Source organism: Setaria italica, chromosome IX, assembly GCF_000263155.2.
Source record: "Setaria italica strain Yugu1 chromosome IX, Setaria_italica_v2.0, whole genome shotgun sequence".
Taxonomy (NCBI): domain Eukaryota; kingdom Viridiplantae; phylum Streptophyta; class Magnoliopsida; order Poales; family Poaceae; genus Setaria; species Setaria italica.
In genome coordinates, this window is record NC_028458.1 from 35,608,357 (window position 1) to 35,631,760 (window position 23,404).

The 23,404-nt window shown below is 47.0% G+C and overlaps 2 protein-coding genes across 3 annotated transcripts; one reads left to right on the forward strand and one right to left on the reverse strand.

Annotated features, from left to right (window-relative positions):
• Positions 1-1,514: 1,514 nt before the first annotated feature.
• Positions 1,515-5,036, forward strand: LOC101765396. 2 transcript variants are annotated; one of them, XM_004983486.3, is made up of 8 exons: positions 1,515-1,733; positions 1,831-2,050; positions 2,156-2,257; positions 2,934-3,048; positions 3,407-3,522; positions 3,667-3,855; positions 4,075-4,220; positions 4,666-4,993. In XM_004983486.3, the coding sequence occupies exons 2-8, from the start codon at positions 1,917-1,919 to the stop codon at positions 4,845-4,847; spliced, it is 984 nt and encodes a 327-aa protein (XP_004983543.1). In that variant the 5' UTR covers positions 1,515-1,733; positions 1,831-1,916; the 3' UTR covers positions 4,848-4,993. The 2 variants fall into 2 exon arrangements, with proteins under 2 accessions (XP_004983543.1, XP_004983542.1); XM_004983485.3 differs by having other exon boundaries at positions 1,515-2,050; positions 4,666-5,036.
• A 585-nt stretch (positions 5,037-5,621) lies between these two features.
• LOC101766083 (cinnamoyl-CoA reductase-like SNL6) lies at positions 5,622-9,432 on the reverse strand. Its single transcript, XM_022822954.1, has 5 exons — positions 9,304-9,432; positions 8,684-9,200; positions 7,633-7,845; positions 6,159-6,493; positions 5,622-6,057 (listed from the first exon to the last, which is right to left on the reverse strand). The coding sequence occupies exons 2-5, from the start codon at positions 9,032-9,034 to the stop codon at positions 5,961-5,963; spliced, it is 996 nt and encodes a 331-aa protein (XP_022678689.1). The 5' UTR covers positions 9,035-9,200; positions 9,304-9,432; the 3' UTR covers positions 5,622-5,960.
• Between the last annotated feature and the right edge of the window lie 13,972 nt (positions 9,433-23,404).

The window sequence follows — 23,404 nt, forward strand, 5'->3', positions numbered from 1 at the left end:
TGCATGGTGGCCACATAAGCTGCACGCGTACATATGCATGGTGGCCAAACTCCAACGGATGAATGGCAACACGAAGGGCACGGACGAATGACGGATAGGTGGACACTGTTACACTGTAGCTGCCGACATGGTCCAGGAAACTATTGTTAGGATTGATTTGATTAGTCTTTTTGGCCCCATTTGGGACTGCGGTGACTGCGCGGTGCGGCGGGGCACCGTGAATAATCCCACTACGGTCACCGCGCGGTACCACCCCGCAAGGCCCCATCCTCCACCGCGAGTTTCCTACGATCAAAACACGCCTCGCTCCCCGCGTACCAGAAATCGTCTTCGCTTTTACACAGATGTCCTCCGTCTCCCTCCCGTTCACCTCTTACTCCTGAGCAGCAGGAAGGGAGGCGCGGCACTACGAGCGGTCAAAGCAGCAAGAAGGGAGGCACTGGGCTACGGGTGAGCGTGCGGCACCGCAATGCGGCAGGGAGGGAGGCACGGCATGGCTAGCCGAAGGGAGGGAGGAGCGGCGCTGCGAGTAGGAGGGAGGCTGGCAGAACTGTTTCCTTCTCTTTCCCTCCTCGATTCAGCTAGTACCTCTATGTATTTGTGCAGATGAGTAGTAAAATGGGTTCACAGCACATCAATAAAGCTTCAATTGCGAGTAATTGATCTAGGATTTAACGGAGATGATGAATTTTAGCCAAGGGCGGATGCTAACTTTAAGGTAAGGGAAGAGAGAAGCCTTGTGCACCAGCCACACGAGAAAGAAGATAAGCCTAAGTAATAAAAAACAAAAAAAACGCAGAGAGGTGAGAGATAGGGTTATAAATAATTATTTTTATCAAAATTTGTGTTTTACAAATTTCAAAAATATTGATCAAATCATCTTCTGCTCATACTCATAAATCAAATGAACTATCATATGTCCAAGGGTATATAGGTCATTTTACGATCAGAACAGATAATCAACTACAAATAATCAGGGTTGCCAAACTTCCAACTTATCTAGCCAACAGATATTCTCGACATCAGATTCTCAGGAAATCCACATCGTCAGATAATAGATTCTCAGATAAGCTCAAACAAACAAAGTTTTTTTTTCCAAACCTCCATGGGATTCATTTTCACATTCTTCTCCGTTTCCCTTTCGGAAAAGATTTGTTGGTGGAAATGCCCCAATGCAAAGAGCAGTGCTCCTGCGCATGGTCGTCTGCTCGTCGCGACCAAAAGAGCAAGGTCTTGTTTAGGTCTTGTTTAGTTTGTATTTGTGAATTATTGTCCAAATATTGACTAATTAGGCTTAAAAGATCCGTCTCGCAAAGTACAATAAAACTGTGCAATTAGTTTTTGATTTCGTCTATATTCAGTACTCCATATATGTACCGCAAGTTTGATGTGATGGAGAATCTTCTTTATAGTGTTAAAGTTGGAATTTGGGGGTGAACTAAACAGGAAAAAAAAAGTCCCCTGAAATTCCAGCGGAATTTCTTCGTTTCTTCTTTCCAAAGGAACCAAGACTGTCCGAGGGCGAGTGGAAACTGAGAAGGGGAAAAAGGACGCGCTGCACTGAAAGAACACAAACGCGGTGACTGAAATTCTTGCTTAGCGCTTAAGATTCCACCCCGGCCGGACACTCCATCGAAATTCAGAACACGTCTGGCCAGCAAGATTGAAATTCTAATTCCAATCTAGCGGAGGGGAAGGCGAAACAAGGCAGAAATTGCTGGACCGGAGGTGAGGTGAGGTTCGCTAATCGCTGTGTTGAAAGAGCAGACCGAGTCGTTCGCTTCAGTTCGTTCCTCCTCTTCTCTGCTGCCACAAACTGCCCGGAAACAGTGAAACATCTCGAAGGGGGAGGGCCCAGGCGAGATCGAAGCCGCCACCCGCCTTCACCTCCGGGACCGGGGAAAAGGGCGGCGGCGATGTGGGTGGAGATCCTGTGCGGCCTGGTGGCCTACAAGGTCATCCGCCGCTTCTTCTTCGACGATGACGACGCTTCCTACCTCGCCGACCTCGACTCCTCCCACTCCGACCTCTGCTTCGCCGTCGCCTCCAGGTGGGTTCCTTCCCCAATTCTTTCCGTTCCTCGTATCTCCCCCCTCATCGGATTAAGAGAAGAGAAACCCTACTGACGCACTCGTCGGCTCCGATCCCATTCCAGGTTAGAGAAGCTCTACGCCGGCCGATGCTTCGTCGGCCTCCGCATCCCCGACCCCGACGCCGGCGAGCGCCAGCACATCGATGTCGTCCTCGTCACCAAGAGGTCAGCTTGCCGGCTAGTAGTAGGACTAGTAGTAATTTTTGATATCTCTGTACTCGTCTTCTGACTGTCTCTGTGTGTTCGTATCTTCTATATCTGCAAAAAGTTTCTTCCTTCTCAGAGGTTAACAGGATTTTGCCATTGCATTATACAAGTACAAGGTAGCAAGTAGAGAATATGTGTACAGCTAACGGTTTAAGACAATGTATAAACTCTTCAGATTACATAGAATCATAGATGATGTGTTACAGGGTGAGAAAGAAAGTACTTAAAATTTGTTGCTGATCTTTTAGTCTTGCACCTTGCTCTAGTGCTATATCTCACTGTTTAAGCCTTGAAGGTCTCGCGAGATCTTGTATAACAATGACTGGATGTTTCAGTTCGCCACCGCCTGGTCCTAGCATAGCTAGACAGATAAGCAGCAGGCCCGCTGCATCACTGGCACCCTGTTTCCCTGTTCTTGTGGAGAAATGGCTTTCTTTACCTCTCCATACTTCTCCAGCTCTGTTACAGTGGTCTAAGACCCGAAGTTGCTTCTGAATTTTGCCCAGTTTTGCTTTAACTTGCCTTGCCTACGTATTCAACCTTCTTGCACAATCTATCCTACAGCTATTTGCCTTTGGACTATCGTTTTGCCAAAACTGGGAAAAACAAGGTTTTGATCTTCTACACTAAACAGGGAGGTGATGGTGGTGGGGATTAAGAACTTCTCTGGCTTTGTTGAGGCTGACAAGGATGGGAATTGGTCTTGTCCAACTGACAAGAAGCGTAAGCAAGAGATAATTCCAAACCCAGTACGTGACTTCTGCACTACCTTTTCTGCATATTCTTCGACAACTTCATGGCACGGCAGAATGTTATTGAGTCACACATGAGTTGTTATTAACTTTGTGCAGCGGAGGAACCATGTCGACATAATTGAGTGTTGCAATAAGATGATAGATATGATGTCGCAATTGTTGATATCTTTCACTGGATATCTGCTGTTTTTATAGTGTTATTGTGGCAATGGAATGCTCGAGTTGTGTATATCTACTGTTGTGAAGGGAGATTCTTTGTTACAAATATTCTTGATAATAAGCTTTAGTTTCCATAGTCCCTCTGGTCTGAGTTGCATTCCTATCTTTTGATCCGCTGCATTTTGTTCTTTAGGTACAAGAAGTCAACAGACTTGCTGCTAATCTTCAATCCTACTTGGAGCAAAGGGGAGCAAAACTGCCTGACGGGCATATAATCGGAAGAGTTGTTCTACCCAATCCCAACTGCAGGTTAATTCTCTTTATGAGATGATGTTATGGGTTACAATGTTTGTTTGCTATGCTTCTGTTGGATGCTTCTTTGATTTTCTCTTTTCTCGTCAACCCCTTTCTATTGTATTTGTAGCTTTAACAATTTAAGTTGCTCTGTATCAGGCCTTCATATAATATAAGTATTCAACCAGAGGTTATGTTGTATGATCAATGGAAGGATCTTAAGACAGACTCAAAGAGTGGACTCTCAACATGGATTAAAGGTGCATTTACTGGAAGCAAAAGTGACATGCAAGATTCAGTACTCCAGAATCTACATTCTATTCTCAGCACATCGCCTATGTGGGACAGGTAAAATAATCCGTTTCTTGTTGTCCATTTAAAATTACCGTTCCTCTATTTCGTTTCTTCGTTGTGTTATGACAGTGTTTCTATGGGGAAGAAAAAGAACAACAAGAATAGGAACAATTTATGAGGGAAATAGATGAGACTCTTTGTATTTTGTTGGAGAAATTACATTGTCTACCTTCAGCCTCAAGTTTCTTATTTGTGTCTCTCTTCCATTTGTAGGTTGGAACTCAAAGGAGACAAAAATGTTCTTGGTGAATTCATCGAGTTCAAAGGCAGGCATGAGGACATTCAACTTCTCAAAAATCTTAAGAGGTCAAAAGTCAGTCGATTCATCATCCAGAAGTCAACTCTCTTTGGTGGATTTGGTAAGTTCTATGAACCTTCTGTTTTTTTTTTTTTTTTGCTAGTCACTGTCTTCACTCAAACTTTGTAAAGCAATTCATTGTTCAAGGTGAGAGCTTATGGGTGTCTACAACATAGCCACTAAAGCAATTGCTTTACAAGAAGAGCAATGCATTTGCTCATGGAGTTCTAGTAGCTTTGCTGTGCAAGGGACTAGGGAGGATAGAATAAAGGGGTTAACTCAAAGAATAGATGCATAGAATTCTTATAGAAGTGTCACGTGTGCATGCTCATCTTGGTAAAATTTAGGGAAATATATAATGTTTGGTGATGGCCAGTTGGGTATTAGGTGAAAATCTTGTGGTAGTTTTCTTTCTATGAGAGATCTCTGCCTAAATGCTGTACTTGGCGTGCATGACTTACATTTGATCGGTTTGCTGAACTGCTGTGTTGTTTATGCAAATGCAGGTAGGTCACGAGTTCAAATATTGTATTCTCCTCGTGATTATCGAGCTGAGGGGACTTCATCTTCAGAATGGAAAGAGATTTCTGTGAAGCAATACACAGAGATTGTTTTCCAGCCATTGCACTCCAAGAAAGTTCGGAAATTCAAGCTGTCAAGTGTTGTTTCTGTCACACTGAGTGCCTAGCAAGCAGAAATCTTAAGCTGCGGCTTTTCTTGTGTACTTATTTTCTTCCCGTGCAACTAACTGGAATTGTGCTTTTCTGTTTCCACCTGTAATTATGTGTGATGGGTGTGATAATGCGGAGGAAAGTGACTTGTAGCAACGCCTCAGTGGAATAAACTTGAGTACTTGACTAATATTGTTGCCTGACTACAAGCTGCGTTCGATGGAGATGGCTGCAGTACAGTTGCAGCCAGAAGCCAAAGCTTACTAGTACATGCATATGGGCAGCCGTTCGCCTAGCCTGCAGCTCCAGCAGCTGTTTTGGGCTTGCAGCTGCAGCATAAGCGCTGAAAAAAATCAGAAGCGATGAGTAGGTTCTATGCTCTGGTGGTACGGGGACCTGATTGATGAGTCCATGAGCAGGTTGGGGTTACTGGTGGGGGGTTGTCGGCCCAGGCCCAGGTTACTATGTAGTAGTTGCCTTATCCTTCTGGGCTAGGATTTGAATGGTCGTTTTCTGTGGACCACATCATTGATGTGCAAAATTGGCCGAAACGATTCTTTGTGACTCATGTTTGTTGTTGAGACCCTGAAAGCATCACGCGAACGCTGTTTCCAGTACACAGCTTCAACTTGTCGTTTGCAATCGCAAGCCTTGGGTGGTTGGTTTTAGTTGGGGAAAATGACATTTTGTAGGTGTTCACAGAACTACTATCACTTGTCAAGCTCATTTGTCAAACCAATTACACAAGGCATTCTACTTTGTCAACGTTCAGTGTCATGTGACTCATGAAATGTAATGCCTTCTGGGTGATAGACTGAAGCTTGAGCATTTCTCCATCATATTTTCTGTACACAGGCAGTAACAGTACTGCAATTTTATTTGCCCTTTTGTTCAACCTAGAGACATTTTCTTGGCAGATGGATCACTCAAATCCCCCTGGCAGGGCTGTATCAATACATGTGGCATGCTTGGCCATGTACAGCGTATGCACATTTGACCAACCAAACAAATTCCCCCTTTGTGAGTGGGAACCAAAAGAATACAAATACTACTACATACAAAAGAATACAACCCTAGTTGCATCTGTGGGATATAATTTAATTAATTGAATAAATATAGGGAATCCCTCCCTAATCCAGCTCCCCGTATACTCCGCTGGAAAACTCCAGCATGAGCTTGTTGAGCTTCTTGTTCTGGATCCTCTGTGGAATCACCTTCAGCTCATCACTGCACAAAAAAAAAATCCAAATTAAATGTCACGTCATCAGTATATAAAAACAAAGCATTCCCTGTCAATGAAAACATGTACAAGTCGTGAAGATAGGTACCTTGGTGGCGAGCGTGGCGCGGCCGGCGAGAGCATCTGGGCGAGCTTGACGGCGTCCTCTGGGCGGCACACGGCGTTGTCGAAGCAGAGGTACCTGCCGTAGGCGGTGGGGGACTCGAAGGCGGCGACGTGTGCGTCGGCGAGGAAGTCGGCGTCGACGGTGGCGAGGACGCCGGCGCCGTACATGTCCGGGGCGCCCTTGAGGTAGGGGTGCGCGGCGGTGAGCCCCGGGGCCGTGAGCAGGCCGGCGTTGATGGCCACCATGTCGACGCCCCTGTCCATGGCCAGCGCCCACGCCGTCTTCTCCGAGAGCGTCTTGGCCAGGGCGTGCCACAGCTGCAGCGCAAGAAGGAGAGAGTTCAGGACTTCAGGTCAGGCCATGTTGGTCCAAGTTTGCCGCATGTTTCAGAGTAGTTTTGCAGGCTGTTTGTAACGTGATCGCCATGAGGCGAGATACTCGGCACAGGTCAAAACAAGAACAAACGCACGAGGAAGCCGTGGGCCAGAGTAAAACAAAAGCGGTGTTTGTCATTTTTCCTAGGATATCAAGACTCAAGAGCATGTTGTGATCATAGCGACCCAATCATGGAAGGTTATGATAATCTGGATGAGTACCTGATCAGTCAGAATTATCAAAGCAAAAGAACAACGCTCTTCGTACGTCTGATGGGATGTGTTTGTTTGTTTTATTAAGCATATGTATACTCAACTCTCTTTCAGTGTGTCGTAATCCTGAGCCACGGACTGTTGAGAAGTCAGCTTCAGCAGTCCTTTGTTTTGGAAAATTCAGCGGCGGTCTCGATCGTTCAAGTTATCCCTCTTATACGCGCATGCTTGGACATTTACAGCCAAGGCACAAAGCAGCAGCAGCATCTAGACCCCTGAATTGGGCCCTTGTGTTTGTGCCCAAGGGGAAGGGGAGGGAAAGGAAAGGGAGGTCGCTGAAGAAAGTTGGTGACCAATAACCCGGATTCTGAAACACACCCCATTCATCAGGTCGGTCGCCTGCAGGGATTGGACGGCAACCCTAGCTCCATGGCGTGGCGTGCCACGGGACGGCACACATCCACGGAGAGCGACCAGACCTGGCCACAGGAAGGTTTCTTTCCTTGTTGGATTGGGTTTGGTAAAAAGCGACGGCTGAGCTGCGGGGTTTTAAGCTACTACAGCGAGAGGATCAGGCCAGACAGTGGCCAATGGGTGAGGATTGTCTCCCATCCCCGGCTCGTGCATGGCCAAGTGGCCACGCCGCGTCCTGCTCTGGTTCGATTTTATGATGATCCAGCAACAGTGGCGTTGAGCGAAAGTCGCCTACCATCCTTCTTTATTAATGAAGTAAAATAGGCACGCCCTCGCGTCGGAAATCAACCAATGGAATTTATAGCAAGTGCGTGCTACGAGCAGTAAGTGTTGACTACCGAGTGACTCGTACTGTATGTGCTGCACGTGCACGTACACATACACGTTACACGTACCTTGAATTTCCGGCAGAAGGCGAGGTCGCTCCAGCACTTCTCGTCGACGGCGAGGCGCTCCTCGCGGCCGCCGCCGGCGGTGGCGGTGGCGTCGCTGCCCCAGACGACGGCGGTGGCGGAGGAGGTGAAGACGACCCGCTCCATGGCGTCCGTCTGCGCGCACGCCTCCAGCACGTTGTGCGCCGCCCGCACCTCCGTCTCCACCGTCACCTCCTGCACGATGTTCGAAGTTAATTAATTAAAAAAAAACAGTTCATCGATCGGCGAGTTTCAGTCCGTCGGTCGTACTACTACCGTAAGCAGCAGAATTTGATGGCGCGAAGCAGGCCAAATTGGTCAGAAATTAAAACCAGTCAGTGCGAGCTGGAGCTAAGTGCGGTGCTCCAATGGCTGACCGGAGAGAGCAGGGCGCCAGGACGACGACTAGACTCGAGTGGACTTGAGCAGCTGCGGCGGCCATGTGGAGGGTTTAATGCACGCGGGAACTTAAGGTGTAGGTTAGGTCGCCCAGCTCTGTTGCAGGCTGATTAGTGCTCCAGCTTCGAGCAGCTCGGTGCTGGTGGGAAAAAGTAAGAGTTTAATGCGCTAGGGTACTCGACTGTACTGTGCTCCGGAAGAACAGGAGCAGCAGGACCTCGTCGAGCCTGGAGCATGATGATCAGGTCGACTTGGGGAGGATTGGAGGAGGAAGAAGGACGGGCTCACTCTCACTCACAGCCACACATGAGCTGTGGCATTAATGAAGGGGGTCCCGGATCACCTCTGGAACGAATTGAACCAGCGAACACTCTAGACACAAGACACTTTCCATGGCGATGATGAGTCCTAATTCGTTGGGAAGGGAAAGGGAAGAAAAGGGAAGGCTGGAATTGTCTCTGCGCTGCTCTGCTTATGCGTGCACACCACCCACTTGCAGCAGCACTGCTACGGTAGAAGCTGTGTGTATAATTGTATATTTTTTCATATATATAAGCAAATTTTCATTTGTACTAACAAAAATATAAAAGAAAGAAAACAGAGCGAGAGAGAAGCCTGTGGTTTGCACACTCACATCGCATTGCGCCTGGTCGTCGGGCGTGTTGAACATGCAGAAGACGCCGGCGCAGCCGCGGACGGCGTCGGCGATGGCGTGGTAGTCGAAGGGGTCGGCGCGGAACACCTTGAGGCGGTGCCCGTACGCGTCGCCGCAGCCGCCGCGCGACAGGTGCTTGAGCAGCGCGCCCGCCGCCGCCGCCGCCGATTCCTCCTCCGCCTCCCCGCGGCCGTACGTGGCGGCGTGGACGGTGTACCCTCTGCGGAGGAGGCGGTCGACGAGCGCGTGGCCCAGCGGCCCCGCCGCGTCCATCACGCACACGCTCTTCCCCGCCCCCGCCGCCGGCGCCTCCACCGACCCCGGGCACATGCTCGCTCGCTCTGCTTTGCTTTTCCTCTTTGCGTTCGTGGACACAAGCTAGCACGGGCAAAGCAACGCCGGAGCAGAGGAGGAGGGCAGCGGCAGGGACTACTGGACTGGACGAGACCGCAACCGATGATGGGTGGATTCACGGGGCGAAGATGATGATACGGCGCTGCAAAGAGGGGAAGGTGAGGCGGGGAGTTTATAAAAGGGAGGGGAGAAGGGGTCGGAGTCGGAGAGGCGGAGAGCTAGGCCGGCAAGGACGGAGTCCGAACCGGGCGGGATCCGGGTCAGAGGCAGGCGCGGGAGGGGCATTCAAAGGGCGTGCCGTGCCGTGGCGTGTCGTCGTGCCCGTTTTGTTTTCTGTTGCGCTCGCTCGGCGACCGCTGGTGGATGCTGGTGATCGAGCTGGTCTCGTGGTTTTATGTGGACGGTTGGGGAGGCGGAAGGGAATGGCAGATGACATGGATGGATGCGCCGAGACCAGTTGTTCGTTGGTAGCTGGCGCATGTGGTGCCTCTCCTCCTCCGCTACCAGCCGCTGGTCAGCGCCCTCACAGCTTGCAAGATATCACATGAAACAAAAGAAAAGAAAAATAGAAGCCCCACCCGACGTTCCAGACTCGCAGTCTGCTCTAGAAGCTGCTGCATTAGAAGCGAGCAGCCAACCACCTAGCCAAACGGACGGACGGGAACCAGTCGCCACCCAAAATCTAGCCTGAATTCTGATATAAAAGAACTAGCCTGAATTTAAGGGCTGATGGATGGATGGATGGACGGACGGATGGAGTTGGGTTGGGTGAGAAAAAACTAGCCAGAATTATTAAAAAAAAAGAGAGAACAAACTGGCCAGACGGGGTGTCTGCGCGTGCGTGGCGCGTGCGTTGGCCACCGGCTGCACCTGCCTCCGCGGAGCTTCGGCTCAGCCTCTGCCAACCGATTCCGAACACCTCCTCCATGCAATGGCTGCATCTGCCTCTCTCGCCTCGATCAAACACCACATGCTTCAGCTCAGTCCTTTTCTCTTTGTTTTTCCTTTTCTTTTTTTTTATAAAAAATTAGAAGCAGCACACGGTCCCCCGTGAGAGTAGCAGTAGGCCAGTAGCCCAAGGGAGTTGAATGAACGAGCGAGTATTCAGAAGCCGATGAAGTCCTGTCAGAAACCAAGTACGACAAGCGCGCATGATCTAAACATTGCTGCCGAAGCAGAGTTTCCATGTGTTGGATTTCTTTTTCTTCCTAGCGCAAACTTTAGCTCGCAAGTGCGGATCGCTCTTTTGAAAACCAAATCCAGCTGAACATTAAAGGTCAGGTCAAACCAAACTACTAATAATCAAAACCTCTCTCTAATCAGTGGGCAAGAACCCTCCAGCCTGTTCGTTTCAGCTTATTCAGCCAGCTTATCAGTCACCAAACAGTATTTTTCTCTCACAATAAATCAGCCGTTTCAGCTTTTCAGCCAGCTTATAAGCTGAAGCGAACAGACCCCTCATTTTCTTCTCCCAGCTCATCTAGATTCTAGACCATACAAGGTCCAAGAACCATCCAGCAGCTGCCTGTAACAGCCTCCTCCTCTACTAGTCCAGTGGTCCGGTACACACACGCACGCACACACGTACACTCGCAAACATTGATTGGGATGATCCGGTCCGTCCATATGTATGATCGAGCCTGCAACACGATTTGGCTAATTGGCCATCTGTTGGTTCGTGCATCATATCCCCTTATCCCCGTCCCATCGGGAGCCACGATCTGGCAAACATTGATGCGACGTGCGCTTGCTAATCTTGATTAGCCACTTGACGATTGTATATTAGGGCCGGCTGCTGGTCTTTGTTGTGCCTAGCTAGTATTTCTAATGTGCTTAAAACACATTGACTAATCCCGTTGCTTATTAGTTCCGCTGCTATCCCATTGGCTGCCAACAGCAAGCGAGTCAGAGACGTCCGAGGGTAAGCTCGGGAGCTGAGCACGGCACGTGAAAATTAAGCATACCGCGGCGTGCAGGGCGTCTCCATTTTACTTTTACTTTAACCCTCCGAGTCCTTGCACGTTTACTGACTTGTTGGATTGGTTTTGGCTAAAGCCATGGACGGACTTTTCAGACAAATAGACAATGGATAATTGCTCGTGGTTTACACTTTTACCTGTGTGCTGGTGATGGCCACGTGTACCGTGCTTCATGTCTCCCGCCGTCGGCTATGCTACACGCGAAGCATATATTCTTTATTTGCATGATATATACGATAAGATATGTCCAGGGTGTGACGACGACCATGATGTTTCTGTCTATGACCTCAGCTCATGCATCATCTCAGGCACTACTTAAGCCATCTGGAAGTAGTTTTCTTGCTTGGGACATAACCGGATAACACTCTTCTGCCTTTTCCCTCCTTGCTCCTCCCGATCATCCTTGTGGCCCCTGCTTTCTAACCCACCAAACTGCCTTACACCCTCCTCTTATGGAGGGGTGCCGTCTTGCCTCACCACTCTCATACCCACCACCACCGTTGGGCCAACCTCTGCCACCGCCGGCTCTCGCTCGAAGCCCATCCGATGGAGGCGACCCAATTCCAAACCCTAACCCCTAAGCCTAAATCCCTAACTTTATTGAAGTCTCAACTTTATTGAAGTCTCAGTGTAACAGCCTAAATCTTGATTACCTTAAGCATGTCATCATGTGAATCATTAAGCATTGATTAAGGTTGCAAATAAATAAAATTTGTGTTGCACTTTTGCAGCTGCGACGGTACGCCCTATAGGCTGGACGGCGGACCGTTACATATCAGCATGTTGACCTCAGTCAATCATGATCCCAGTCAACTCCTTTGCCACGTCACTCGTGGACGGTTCGCCCGCGGACGGTTCGCCCGCGGACGGTCCGCCAGCACTTCACGGTGCGTCGTACGCGCAGAACCTTTGCGCCACCACTACAAGAAACCTGTTAATCTATGACGGTTTTTTCATGACGAATTCAAAAAATATCATTAACGGTGCACCATCTGTGACGATTTGTGAATTTTCATCACAAATCTACAAATAGCCCATGCAGCCTCAAATTAAGCTCAATTTCTGTGACGAACCTCGGCATTGAAATGAAATCGTCATGGATTTGATACCGTACTCAACCATAATTTTGACAAAACAAATACATCGCTTACTTTATAGAAAATAAGTTGCATTATTTTTTTCTTAAAAAATGTGGGTGTTGTGCTAGATAGGAAAAAATGAAAAGAAAATTGGTGCTTTTGGGCAAAAAGAGAACCAATCTTACTAAAAAAAATCCTCCCGCAGCCTCCCGTAGTATGCTTGGGATTGGAAAAAAAAAATTGGCGATAATAAAACAAAGAGTAGAGTTTAACGGGAATCGAACAAAGGTCACCAAGACAACGATCTTTTATATTGAAGTTCCTGTGTTTTAATTCGGGAAAAAAACAGGGGGCGTAGAGGGTAACGGGAATCGAGATAGGAAGAAATGCGGGAATCGAGATAGGAAGAAATGAAAAAAAAAGTAAGATGCCTTTGGGGAAAAAGAGAACCAACCTTACTAAAAAAATCCTCCCGCAGCATCCCATAGTATGCTTGGGATTGGGAAAAAAATTGGCGATAAAAAAAAACAAAGAGCAGAGGTTAACGGGAATCGAACAAAGGTCACCAAGACAACAATCTTTTATATTGAAGTTCCTGTGTTTTAATTAGGGAAAAAAGGGGGGCGTAGTGTGGCGAAACTGTTCAAATTAAATCGGCTTAAGTATGCTAACCATCATCTTAATGCTTAATCCAGTCACACGCATTTAAAACGGTGTAATCCGACAGTCTGTTGGGTCAAGCCCGATACTGAATACCTCGATCGAAACAACATGCAACAAGTCTCACACGAAGGTGAGCGCAGATGATACAACATAGTATTTCAGTTTACAAACATAGAGTTCCATCTTAATTTACAAACCGAGCTCGAAATTCATAACAGATTACAAGCTAGGGTTCTTAAAACAAACACAGTGGAAGTCTAGATGATAGAGCACGAATAAAGATACGTGACGACATGAGTAGCCCGTCAACATGTCATCCAACACGAGACCACCTCAAGGCGAGGCCGGGGACCACTCAACCGACCACCCTTCAGGTAAAGGACGGCCATCCCAAGGTTGACCGGCAACCAACTCTATCATTTCTTCACTAAGACCTGAAAGTAAACAACAAAGTAAGGCTGAGTATACTAATACTCAGCAAAACTTACCTGACTATAGTATATACTTAGCCGACTCCTAGTATGAAAGACTTTTGGCCGATAGGTGTGTTTTGCCAAAAAGCAACTAAGAATGGATCCTTACTTTTAAGTTTTAGCATCCAATTTAAAGTTGAGCTAACCATTCTACATTAGCAACATTTTCAAAACTTTTTCAGTGTGGAAAAATAATTGATTAGATAACAACATCAACATCATTTCACATTTCCTTTCATTCCACTTCTCTTAACCGAGAACGGCGGCGAATCGATTCGATTTATTAACCTTGCAAGGTGGATCTATACACACGGCATATGCATGCCCCATCGAGCCGCATATGGCAAACGGTTCCCTTAAAGAGCGATGGCAGTTGCGAACTCCTGCGACCCTTGAGTGCTAATCCCTACCGGTACCTCCCCGGGCCAGCCGTGAGTTACTGGCTAGCACACGAATAGGAAACATGACCAACTCAATCTACAATCGCGCCATAAGGTAGTAGGTTTTGTCAATTTCAACTACCTATTACTTCCAGCATGTGTATAGTACAGTTCAAACTCGATCAGTAAGGCCACAACGAACGGGCCTTAATCGACAGTGGCAGAGCGCAACCAACAACACTAACTTCAACTTCATTTCTATCTCCGCCTAGTCTCCAACTTTTTTTTCGTCAGTGATTTATTCTCGAATAACTTGCCATTAATATCGAAAGGTCCTATGTCTCACGAGCGACAGGCAATCACTCAACTTCTATTGTTCTTAATTAAGCATGGCACTTCTATCAACCTACACATACTAGTATTTGAACTTGGGAGTTCTAGGGATCATGCAACTAAGGTTCCATTCAACTCCTAGGAACCTAATGCATAAAGTAAACACTTATTTAAGGCAATTGCATAGTTTTAAAATTAGGGGTCATGCTTCGGGGCTTGCCTTCCAAACTAGCTTTGGGCTCTTCTGAACTCTAGTTCAGGTCTTGTGGTGCTTCAACTAGGGAGGCTTCAAGCTGCTCACTCTCGGATACGGTGATGAATTCATAAATACCGTCTGCTAGCAAGTTATCTACATGAAAATGCATATGTATGAGTTGATTGAAAGGTGATGACACATGCATGAAGTCAAGTTTAGAGAGTGCAGCAACTCAATCATACAAGATTACAAGTTCAAGTAGAGCATAAAAACATATTGCTCAATACACAAGAAACATGCTTAGGGCTAATGTGGCGGAACCACCTCGGATTAGCTTGATTAAGCAGGGTTAAGCCGCCTAACATGCGACACTCCTGCCTAAACCGAGCTAACACGAAGTGCCGTCGGATTTCATCCGATTTAACCACTTAGACAGGATCCAGTTTAGCAAACCCACACGAAGGTGAGTGGTTACAGAGAATACAACAAGTCCACTGAGTTAAACAAGTTTTACCCAATTAGTTCGGCCATAAAATCCAACATCAGAGTTTTACAAATTTCAAAAGAACAACAGAGAAAACACTAGCGGAAGACTTCGTCGGGGTCGGATGTCCGGGCGATGCCAGCCAGAACATCACTGAGTCCTCTCCTCGCCGTCCGAGGAGGGGTCCCACTCGACCGTCCAGCCTGGCGGGAGCTGGGGCGGCCAAGCACCAACCAGAGAGGGGTCGGACGCGGCAACTTCACCTAAAAACAGAAGCCACAACAAGGCTGAGCTACTAAGCTCAACAAGACTTAACCGATAGGAGTAAGGACTACTCCTCCTTCTAGACATGCAAGGCTTCTTGGCTGAGGGGTTTGTTGGCCAAAAGCACTAAGTAACCCTATTTCAAGTTTTAGCTCCGGTTCTAGGTTCATTTACCAGTCTAGGTTGTGCAGCCTATTCTAAGCAATCATAGAGCCAAACAAGATGTGTAGATATAACAACAAACATTGCCATCATCAGATTCCTCATTTACTCAGGGTGACATAGCGATCAAGCAATCTCAAGCTGTGAGAGGCAGACGAATCGATTCGAGTTCTTTAACCATGCATGGTGAACCTAGCCTCACGACATCCGCGCACCCGGAGGTCGCTTCCTGTGTCGGCCTTCCCCATCAATCCCCTAACCCGTGTCGGGCCCATTTCCTTTGGTGCAAGGTTCCACAGACTCGGCCTCTGCCGTCCTATGACCACGCTTGCCACCACATGCGACAACCAGCAGGGGAACTCCGTTCCAAGAACAATGGGGCGACCGCTCACGTCTAGGTTCAATCCGGTACTAGGCTTCCTCATCCCATACTAAGTATGAGGCTAGTACTTTCAAACACTTGATCACGAACACCACCGCTGTCGGGCCTCAGCAAGATTTCATAGACAGACGGGGCGACCATCCGACCACCAAAAAGTTACCAAAACCCTGCCCCGTCCACCGTCCTTATAGTTATAACAGGAGAGTAAACATGCAACCCCTACAACTCGCGAGTGACAGGAAATCACTCGACTTTTACCGTCTCCTAGTTAAGCAGTGCAGCTACTCGGTCCAACAACTAGTGTTCCGATCATGGGTTACCTGAGTCATGCATCTAGGGTTTCACACAACTCCTATACGTAGATGCACAAGCATGTTATACGGAAGGCATGCGCAAGTTTGGCAAAACAAGTAGGATTTCCATGCAACCGGGGCTTGCCTTCAAGCAAGGAGGACGGGAACTGCTCGGCTTCGGGGGCGACTTCGGCTTCGGAGGGCAGGAGCTCGGCTACAGCTTCTTCTTCTGGTGCCGGGTGAAACTCGTAGAAGCCGTCGGCGAGGTGCAGCTCTACACGAATGCAATGCAAGGGTTAGCTTAGACAGTTATTTCAACAGCAACACTGGTTCACCTGCGCCCAGAAACTTGCGACAAAGAGCAGGAGGTTGTGGTGGTTCGAGAGAGCGGATAAAGATCAAGAGGTAAGGGTAGGAAGGAACTAGTGGTCTGATCCTTGAACTAGAGGATGTGATAAACTAGGGGTCCTTAGACGCAAGCGCTGAAGGGCTCCCAAGTTTTACACCTACACCCTCGAGTTGAAGAAAAGATCACAGCCAAGCCCTCGAGCGAGGCGGATAAGGGTCGGCGGAACAGACAGGGTCGGACGAGACGGAACTGGGGTCGGGCGGATAGGAGGGGTCGGGCGAGGCGGACTAGGGTCGGCAACTCACCTTCTTCCTGAAAGGAAAGCTTGGGGTCGGGAAGAAGCAGACTTGGGCGGAGGGACTAAAGCTTCGAGCAAGGGCTACGACTGGCAATGCTCCGGCGGCGGCGCTGCTTCTTGCGGATCACAAGAGAGCTTTTACGCAGCACGGAGGAGCAAGCTGCTGGGTGACTTGGAGAAAACTGAGAGAGAACTGAGAGAAGAACTCCTCAAGAACTGGGTGGATGGCGCTAGGAGCTTGAGCAGGGAGCTAGAGAAGGCTAAAGGCAACAAGAGCGGAGGGAACTCCGGCGACGGGGGCATTCCTTTTATAGCTGCTGGAGCAGGGAAAAGGAAACAGCGCGGAGAGAGAGAAGGGGAGCGGCGCGAAGGCCGGGGAGAAGCAATGGAGTGCTCTGCCGTGGCGGCGATTGAGCAGAGAGGGCGGTGCTGCAGAACTCCGGGGGTGACGCCAGCGATCATTGCATTCTGCCGTCAGGGCGGCGTAGGAGCGGGTAGACTGGTGGTTGAGATTTGGTGGAAAGCGGGCGTCGTCGTGCGGAAGAGGTGATATAAGTGACCGGTTTAACGGTGCTAGAATCGAGGGCGCACAGGTGAGAAGACAGGCGGACGCGGGCACGAGGGAGAGCGCGGAACAACAGATTGTCGGGCGGCTTCTGACAGAGCGGGGGAAAGGAACTGTCGCGGCCGCGGTCGGGGTTGGCGGTGGAGGAATCGTCGTGTAGCGGCGACCGGGCGGCGCAATTGTGGCTGAAGGGACGGAAAAGACGGGCGACATCGGGCTCTGGGGCCGGGATCTGGTGGCGTGATGATGGGCGCGGGAGGCGAGGCTCTACAGAAAGGGGTGCAGAGGGCTTCCGCTGCCATTGGGGAAAAGGGGGCGCGGGAACCCACTCTGTTGCTTGCCAGAGACAAAACTGAGCGGCAGGCGTCGGAGAAGACGAGCCACGCGGCAGGAAGACTCTGAGGCAGCCATGCAACTCGAGTGCGGCTGTCGCGGAGGATCTGGAAAAGATCTCGCGGGTCCACCGGTGGATAGATCGGACGGGTGAGGAAGATCAGCAGAATCTGACGGTGGGCTGAGCTCGCCGGGGTCGGGAGAGGAGCGAAACGGGAAGGGGTCGGATCCAGGGGTCGGGACCTGGCGGAAAACTGAGCACTTGGGTGCGGTCAAGCAAGACAGACGACTAGGATCAAGGGCTGCGATCAAGACTAACTGGAAAGGCTTAGGGGTCGGTCGTTACAGCTAAACTATAGCAATACTCACTAGAGACCAAACAAATAGCACATGCAAGTAACCATAATGATTTTACTAGTGAACTTTTCAGAGGTGAATGTACTACTGATAAAGAGCATAAAAGAATAAATTTATTGGCCAGTAATTCTAGTGCAATTATCTTTAATAAATAAACCAACTCTCGACATGAATAAATGTTCAGGAAGCCTCTGTTGGTATATGAACATGAATGATTTACGGGAGCTTTCTCCCTACACAAGAAATTTACTACAAAAGTTTAGCTTGATTGGACTACTACAGAATTTAAAAAATCAAACATGGTTAAACTGCAGATATGAAGAAGGCATTATAACTAGAGCTCTATGATTAGCTTAGTGCTACAAACTTTCCTAAATAGTTTTCAACACTATTATATATTACTGATTTTATGAGAATGAGAACTATTTATTCCAAAATAAGGAGATTAAACAACATGCATTTTAATAAGCAACAAAAACACATATTTCATAAGAACAAGTATTTTTAGGTAGATCTGAGTATCAGGAAGCCAACAAAATTTATTTCGCATTTTATCATTTTTTTATTATTTTATACGGATTTCCAAAATTTCGGCCATTTCAACTAAAACTAAATCAGAAAAAGAAAAAGTTACTTTCGCAGATAGGTCCTTGAAACAAAACTATCCTAGCGGATCTGCCCTTTCTTTTGCACTAAAGCCCCTAAATCTAGCACTTAGGCCCCTTGAAGTTTTCCACCTCAGCACTTAAACCCTGAAATCTTTCGCACAGCCCCCTGAGCTTCTAATTCTTTCCCAACTGAGTCCCCGTCTCCTTCTTCCTCTGGCACGCACGCACGGCGGCGGTGGCGGCGCGGCCATGTTGGCACAATGGCGCCTCCTCCCACCTCGGAGACTACCCCTTTGTCTTCCCAAACATCTAGTGCAACTCCTCCCTCTCCTACTTCCTCGAATCCCAAACCTTAGACTACCCTCGGCTAGTGGCGGAGGCGCTCCGGTGGCGAGCTCGCGAACAAGCACGGCAACTAACCTAAGAAGGTGAAGCGGCGAGCGCTAGGGCACCAGGAGCTCACCGTAGTTCCGTTTGTGGGGTTGGTGGGGCAAGAGGAAGCTAGGAGGGTAGGGTTCGACGGTGGGGTGGAGATGGGCGGCCGACGGCAATGGTGGCCACTGGAGCTTCAATCCCCAGCACCTATGACCATGGCACAGGGCAAGGAGAGGTAGAGGAGGTAGCGGGAGGGGTGTAGGAGCGGTGGGCGATGGTGATTGGAAAATGGTGGAGTGGAATGAGCGGATTTGGCTGGTGGGTGGAATGGCTCGCCCAGCTCATTTCTATCGCAAGGGGAAAGAAGAAAGGAAGAAGAACGAGGGAGAGGGAAAGACATGGAAGGTGGTAGCTTAGGGAGGAGATAAGGCCAAGGATTGTTGTTTGGTCGTCGTTCTTGCCGTAGCAACCAGTGGCGCGATCAGGCACGGGCAGAGGCGAGCGCAAGTGCAATAGGAGCGAGGCGGCGGTGGCAATGGCGTAAGTGGCATGGGCGCGGTGTAGCAGTTGGAGGATGGGACGGCGGCGGTACGACGCGCATAGGGCTTAGACGGGACGCACGCGTGGTTGACTGCGAGGGCCGCACGGGTGTGAGGCAGGGAGCGACATGGCGGGGAGCCCCGCTCTGTCACCCATGGCAGGGAAAACAGAGGGATGGGAGGAGGGAGAAAGAAGGAGTGATGAGTGGGCCCACACCAATTTTGAAAAAGATCTTCCCAACTTCAAAAGAGCCAGATGTAGATGACCAAAAATCCCCTAAAAATATCCATTGGAAAGATAAAATCACAAATAACAAAAAGAAGCTTGAATCAACTGCAGAGCTCAATAGGTTTGTACATAATTTGAAAAGGAATACAGTTGAAATTAAAACTTCATTGAATTTTTATCACTAGCATACATCACCCAAAAATTAGGAAAAATTCGATGAATTCATAATTTTTCATCAAGTATTTAAATAAAATAAAAGGAGCCATAGTTATATTGCAAAAACTGAAGTTTCTTCACAGAGTTGCATTTGAACCATAAATGTCAATTTAAAGGAGTTTAAACTGATGCAATGACATGATGCTCATTATGCACTAATGAAGTTCTCTAATCCTAAGATTAACACCCGGGGTGTTACATGTAGAGGGTAACGAGAATCGAACCTGGGTCTCGCATGCCTTACCAGTACGCTGCGTGGTCATTCATGTCAGAGTTTGGTATTAAATGTTTAATACTTGCATTCCTTTGTTTTTATTTGGAAAAATTTAAAATGCGCAAAGGGTAAGGAGGAATCAAACACGGGTCTTCAAGACAAGACTCGCGTGACTTACCACTCCGAAACAAACATGACATGAAATTTTTATTCCAGGATTCAGATGAACTCATAAGGTATCAGAGAAATAGAGGGGGAAAATAACAGAGAGCAAGGTATAGTGTTTTTGGATAGGGTAGACATATGAAGAGCATGTGTTTCTGGTTGTCATCTATGGTGCTGGAAATCAGAACTAATTCCTTGTCAATAAACATGTTTAATGTATTGCATTAGTCACTGTAAGTTGTGTTTTCTAGAAGTTGTTTTTTTGAGAGATTGTATCTGATTTATTATGTATTTGCTGAATTCTGATAAATGGGCTAAAAATTAGTGTATATCTTCTAGGCTGAAACTCCTATTATGATAAATGGGCTGAAAATTGGGCTAGATTGGTGGGTTAAAACTTTTATTGGTTGTGTAAGTGGGATAGAATTTAAGTGGTATGCTGAAATTAATAGTGGGCCAAAAAATATTTGGCCCAGCATATGGCCCACTTCTCATATGGGTCTGCTGACAAATGGGCCGTTATGACACGTCATCGTCCACGTCTGCAGCCATGTCAATGTCCATGTCAGTAGCCACGTCATCATCCATGTCAGTAGCTACATCATCATCACCGTCCATGTCATCAGCCACATCAACGTCCATATCTCCAGTTGGTAACGTGGCTGTTTGATCCATGATGAATATTAACATATGTGGCAATTGTCTATGACGTTCCTTTTCATCACTAACGTTGGGCTTGGTCTGGGCTAAGCAAGCCTAAGGTTATTTTATGATGAATTAGAAACGTCATGGATTGGTTCAATCTGTGAAGATTACGCAAGAAACGTCATGAGGTGTAATTTGTGATGCTTAATACATGACGATATGCGAAATCATCACTAATTTGTGATGCTTAATACATGACAATATGCGAAATCATCACAGACACTACTTTATGATGGTTTTTCAGCGATCTGTGATGAAATTTTTCCATCATAGATTAATATGTTTCTTGTAGTACACGTCGCCCCCGCGACCCCACCCGTCAGTTGTGCCTCCAGCCTGACCAGAGCCTCTCCCTGCTCTCTCTCCCCATCCCATTCACTCCCTCTCTCTCTCTCTCTCTCTCTCTCTCTCTCTCTCTCTCTCTTCCATCCAAACCATGGAGGAGCTCCCAAGGCTCCCCCACCATTGAAGCCCCTCAACCTTATCGGAGCTTCGCTGGAGGATTGCCGAAGCTCAACGTCGACAAGCTACACCACCTCGACATCATCTTCTTCCTTGGGCTTGCCGCCCTACACCAACCTGCAGCACCTCACCGGAGTTCTACCCATCACCAGTGAGCCATCTTCATCCCTGATTTGTCCCCTTTGCCCTAGATTTTGAATCCATGGAACCCTTTATGACCAAATCACCATTGATGACCTAAAGCTTTGAATCCTTAATGCATGTTGAATCTATCTGCCTAGATGAACTCTAGACACTCCCGGGAACCCATAGAAACAAACCACATCCCAAACTGACGTCGGAGTTGCTGCCGGCGAACTCGTCGGTGAGTCACGACGGTTGTGCGGATGGTCCGCCACTTGTACCCCAATTACCCATAGAACCGGTTTGTTTCTGTTGCTCGGTCCGTCTTCGTACAACGGACAGTCTGCCATGTGACAACGGACGGTTCGCAATTCAATTCCAAAGTTTACACAAACCCGGTGTGTTTCTAAAGACCATCATGTACTTCACTGGCGAACGGTCCGCCCCCTAACGGAGGATGGTCCGCAGGTATATAGTACCCGTCACAGCCAGCCCTGTTTGTTTAAATGCATACTCATGTAGCATCTTGTATAATTCATATAAAATTGAATATAGCTCCAATTAATATGAAACAAATTTTGATGGTTTCATAATGATGTCAACTACATTTTAAAAATATTTTTGCTCATTAAATAATTAATTAATTATCTGATTTAATTAGATGATTCTTTATCTTGTTAATTACATAATTAATTATCTATTAGTCCAAATATGATAAAATCAATTTCGCTAGTTCACTTGTAGTATGTATAACCAATTGGAGGTGTTTATTTTCATTATTTATGTGTAGATTGGTACAGTTTTAGATATATTTGAACCTAGTTAATTAGCAAAATGCATAGTTATTTCATATGTGCTTCTAAAATCATGAAACAAATCTTATTATTTAGCTATGATCATGATATGCTGTGTTTAATTATTAACTTTCATGAGATGGTTGTATGAGGATACAAATTTAAATATATGCTTGTTCTAAAACTATTTGCTTGCAAAATACCTAGGTAATCAATTGTGCTCATGTAAACTATAAACCCACCTTTGTTAGCTGAAGATAAATGTTCTATGCTTCTTATGATTAGAAACCTCCATGATATAACTTAGAATAATGATGTTTGTCTTAATTAAGTACAAAGCTAGATTCTTATTTAAAAGTGATGTTCTTACTTTTAAAAAATATGTGATGTGCTAGCTATCCATTAATTATTGAATTGTCTAAACTTGTTTAACTAGTGTGGCTAACTAGCTTGCATGAGCATGCTCAACTATTTAATATTGATAACAATCATGAGAGAACTTCCATGGTTGATGCTTTATGTTGTAACAATTTAATTACGTTAGTTCATATGATAACTAAAAGTAGCACAACTAGTGTTAATAACTTCTCATACTACAACTTATCTTCGAATATTATGTGCACATGTATAGCTTATTATTTTAGCGCCTTCTCTCTATGTTGTGCTTGTGTGCTCTACTTCTAACCTTTGATTGCTTGCTTGATAACCTTGAACCATGCTAGCCTTTACCCCTCATGAGTCATCGCATCTCATATGCCTATACATTCATGTCATCCTTTCTAATTCATGCATTCATCTAATTTCGTAGAGGATGATGTTTTAGAGTGTTACATTCTTGGAGCACCTGAAATGACCTAAATCCACATTTCTGAGAATTCAAGTCTACGCACCTCCGTGAGTCCCAGGAAGGCTATCACGGAGGTGCGTAGGCTTCAATTCTCAAAAATAGGGATTCGGGTCGTTTAAGCTGGTATCAGAGCCATACTTGACCGTAGGACGATCCCTAGCAATGAACGTTAGTCTAGGAAGCCTAACCATCCCTGAACTGAGTATATATACCCCTTGACTGTTATACAAATCCTTGTTTATTACTCTGTTGCTACTCTATTTTTCTGTGTTGGTATAGATTTGTACTAACTGAGATAGAGATTCGCACGTGATAGCCTTCTTGGGACTATCACGGAGGTGCATAGGCTTGAATTCTCAGAAATGGGGATTCATGTCATTTCAGCACCAATCTCAGGTTGGCACCTATGTATCTCAACTCTATTTTCTAAATGTGAAATGCTATTATTTATTAATGGTTGTGCATGGGCTTAGCTCTAT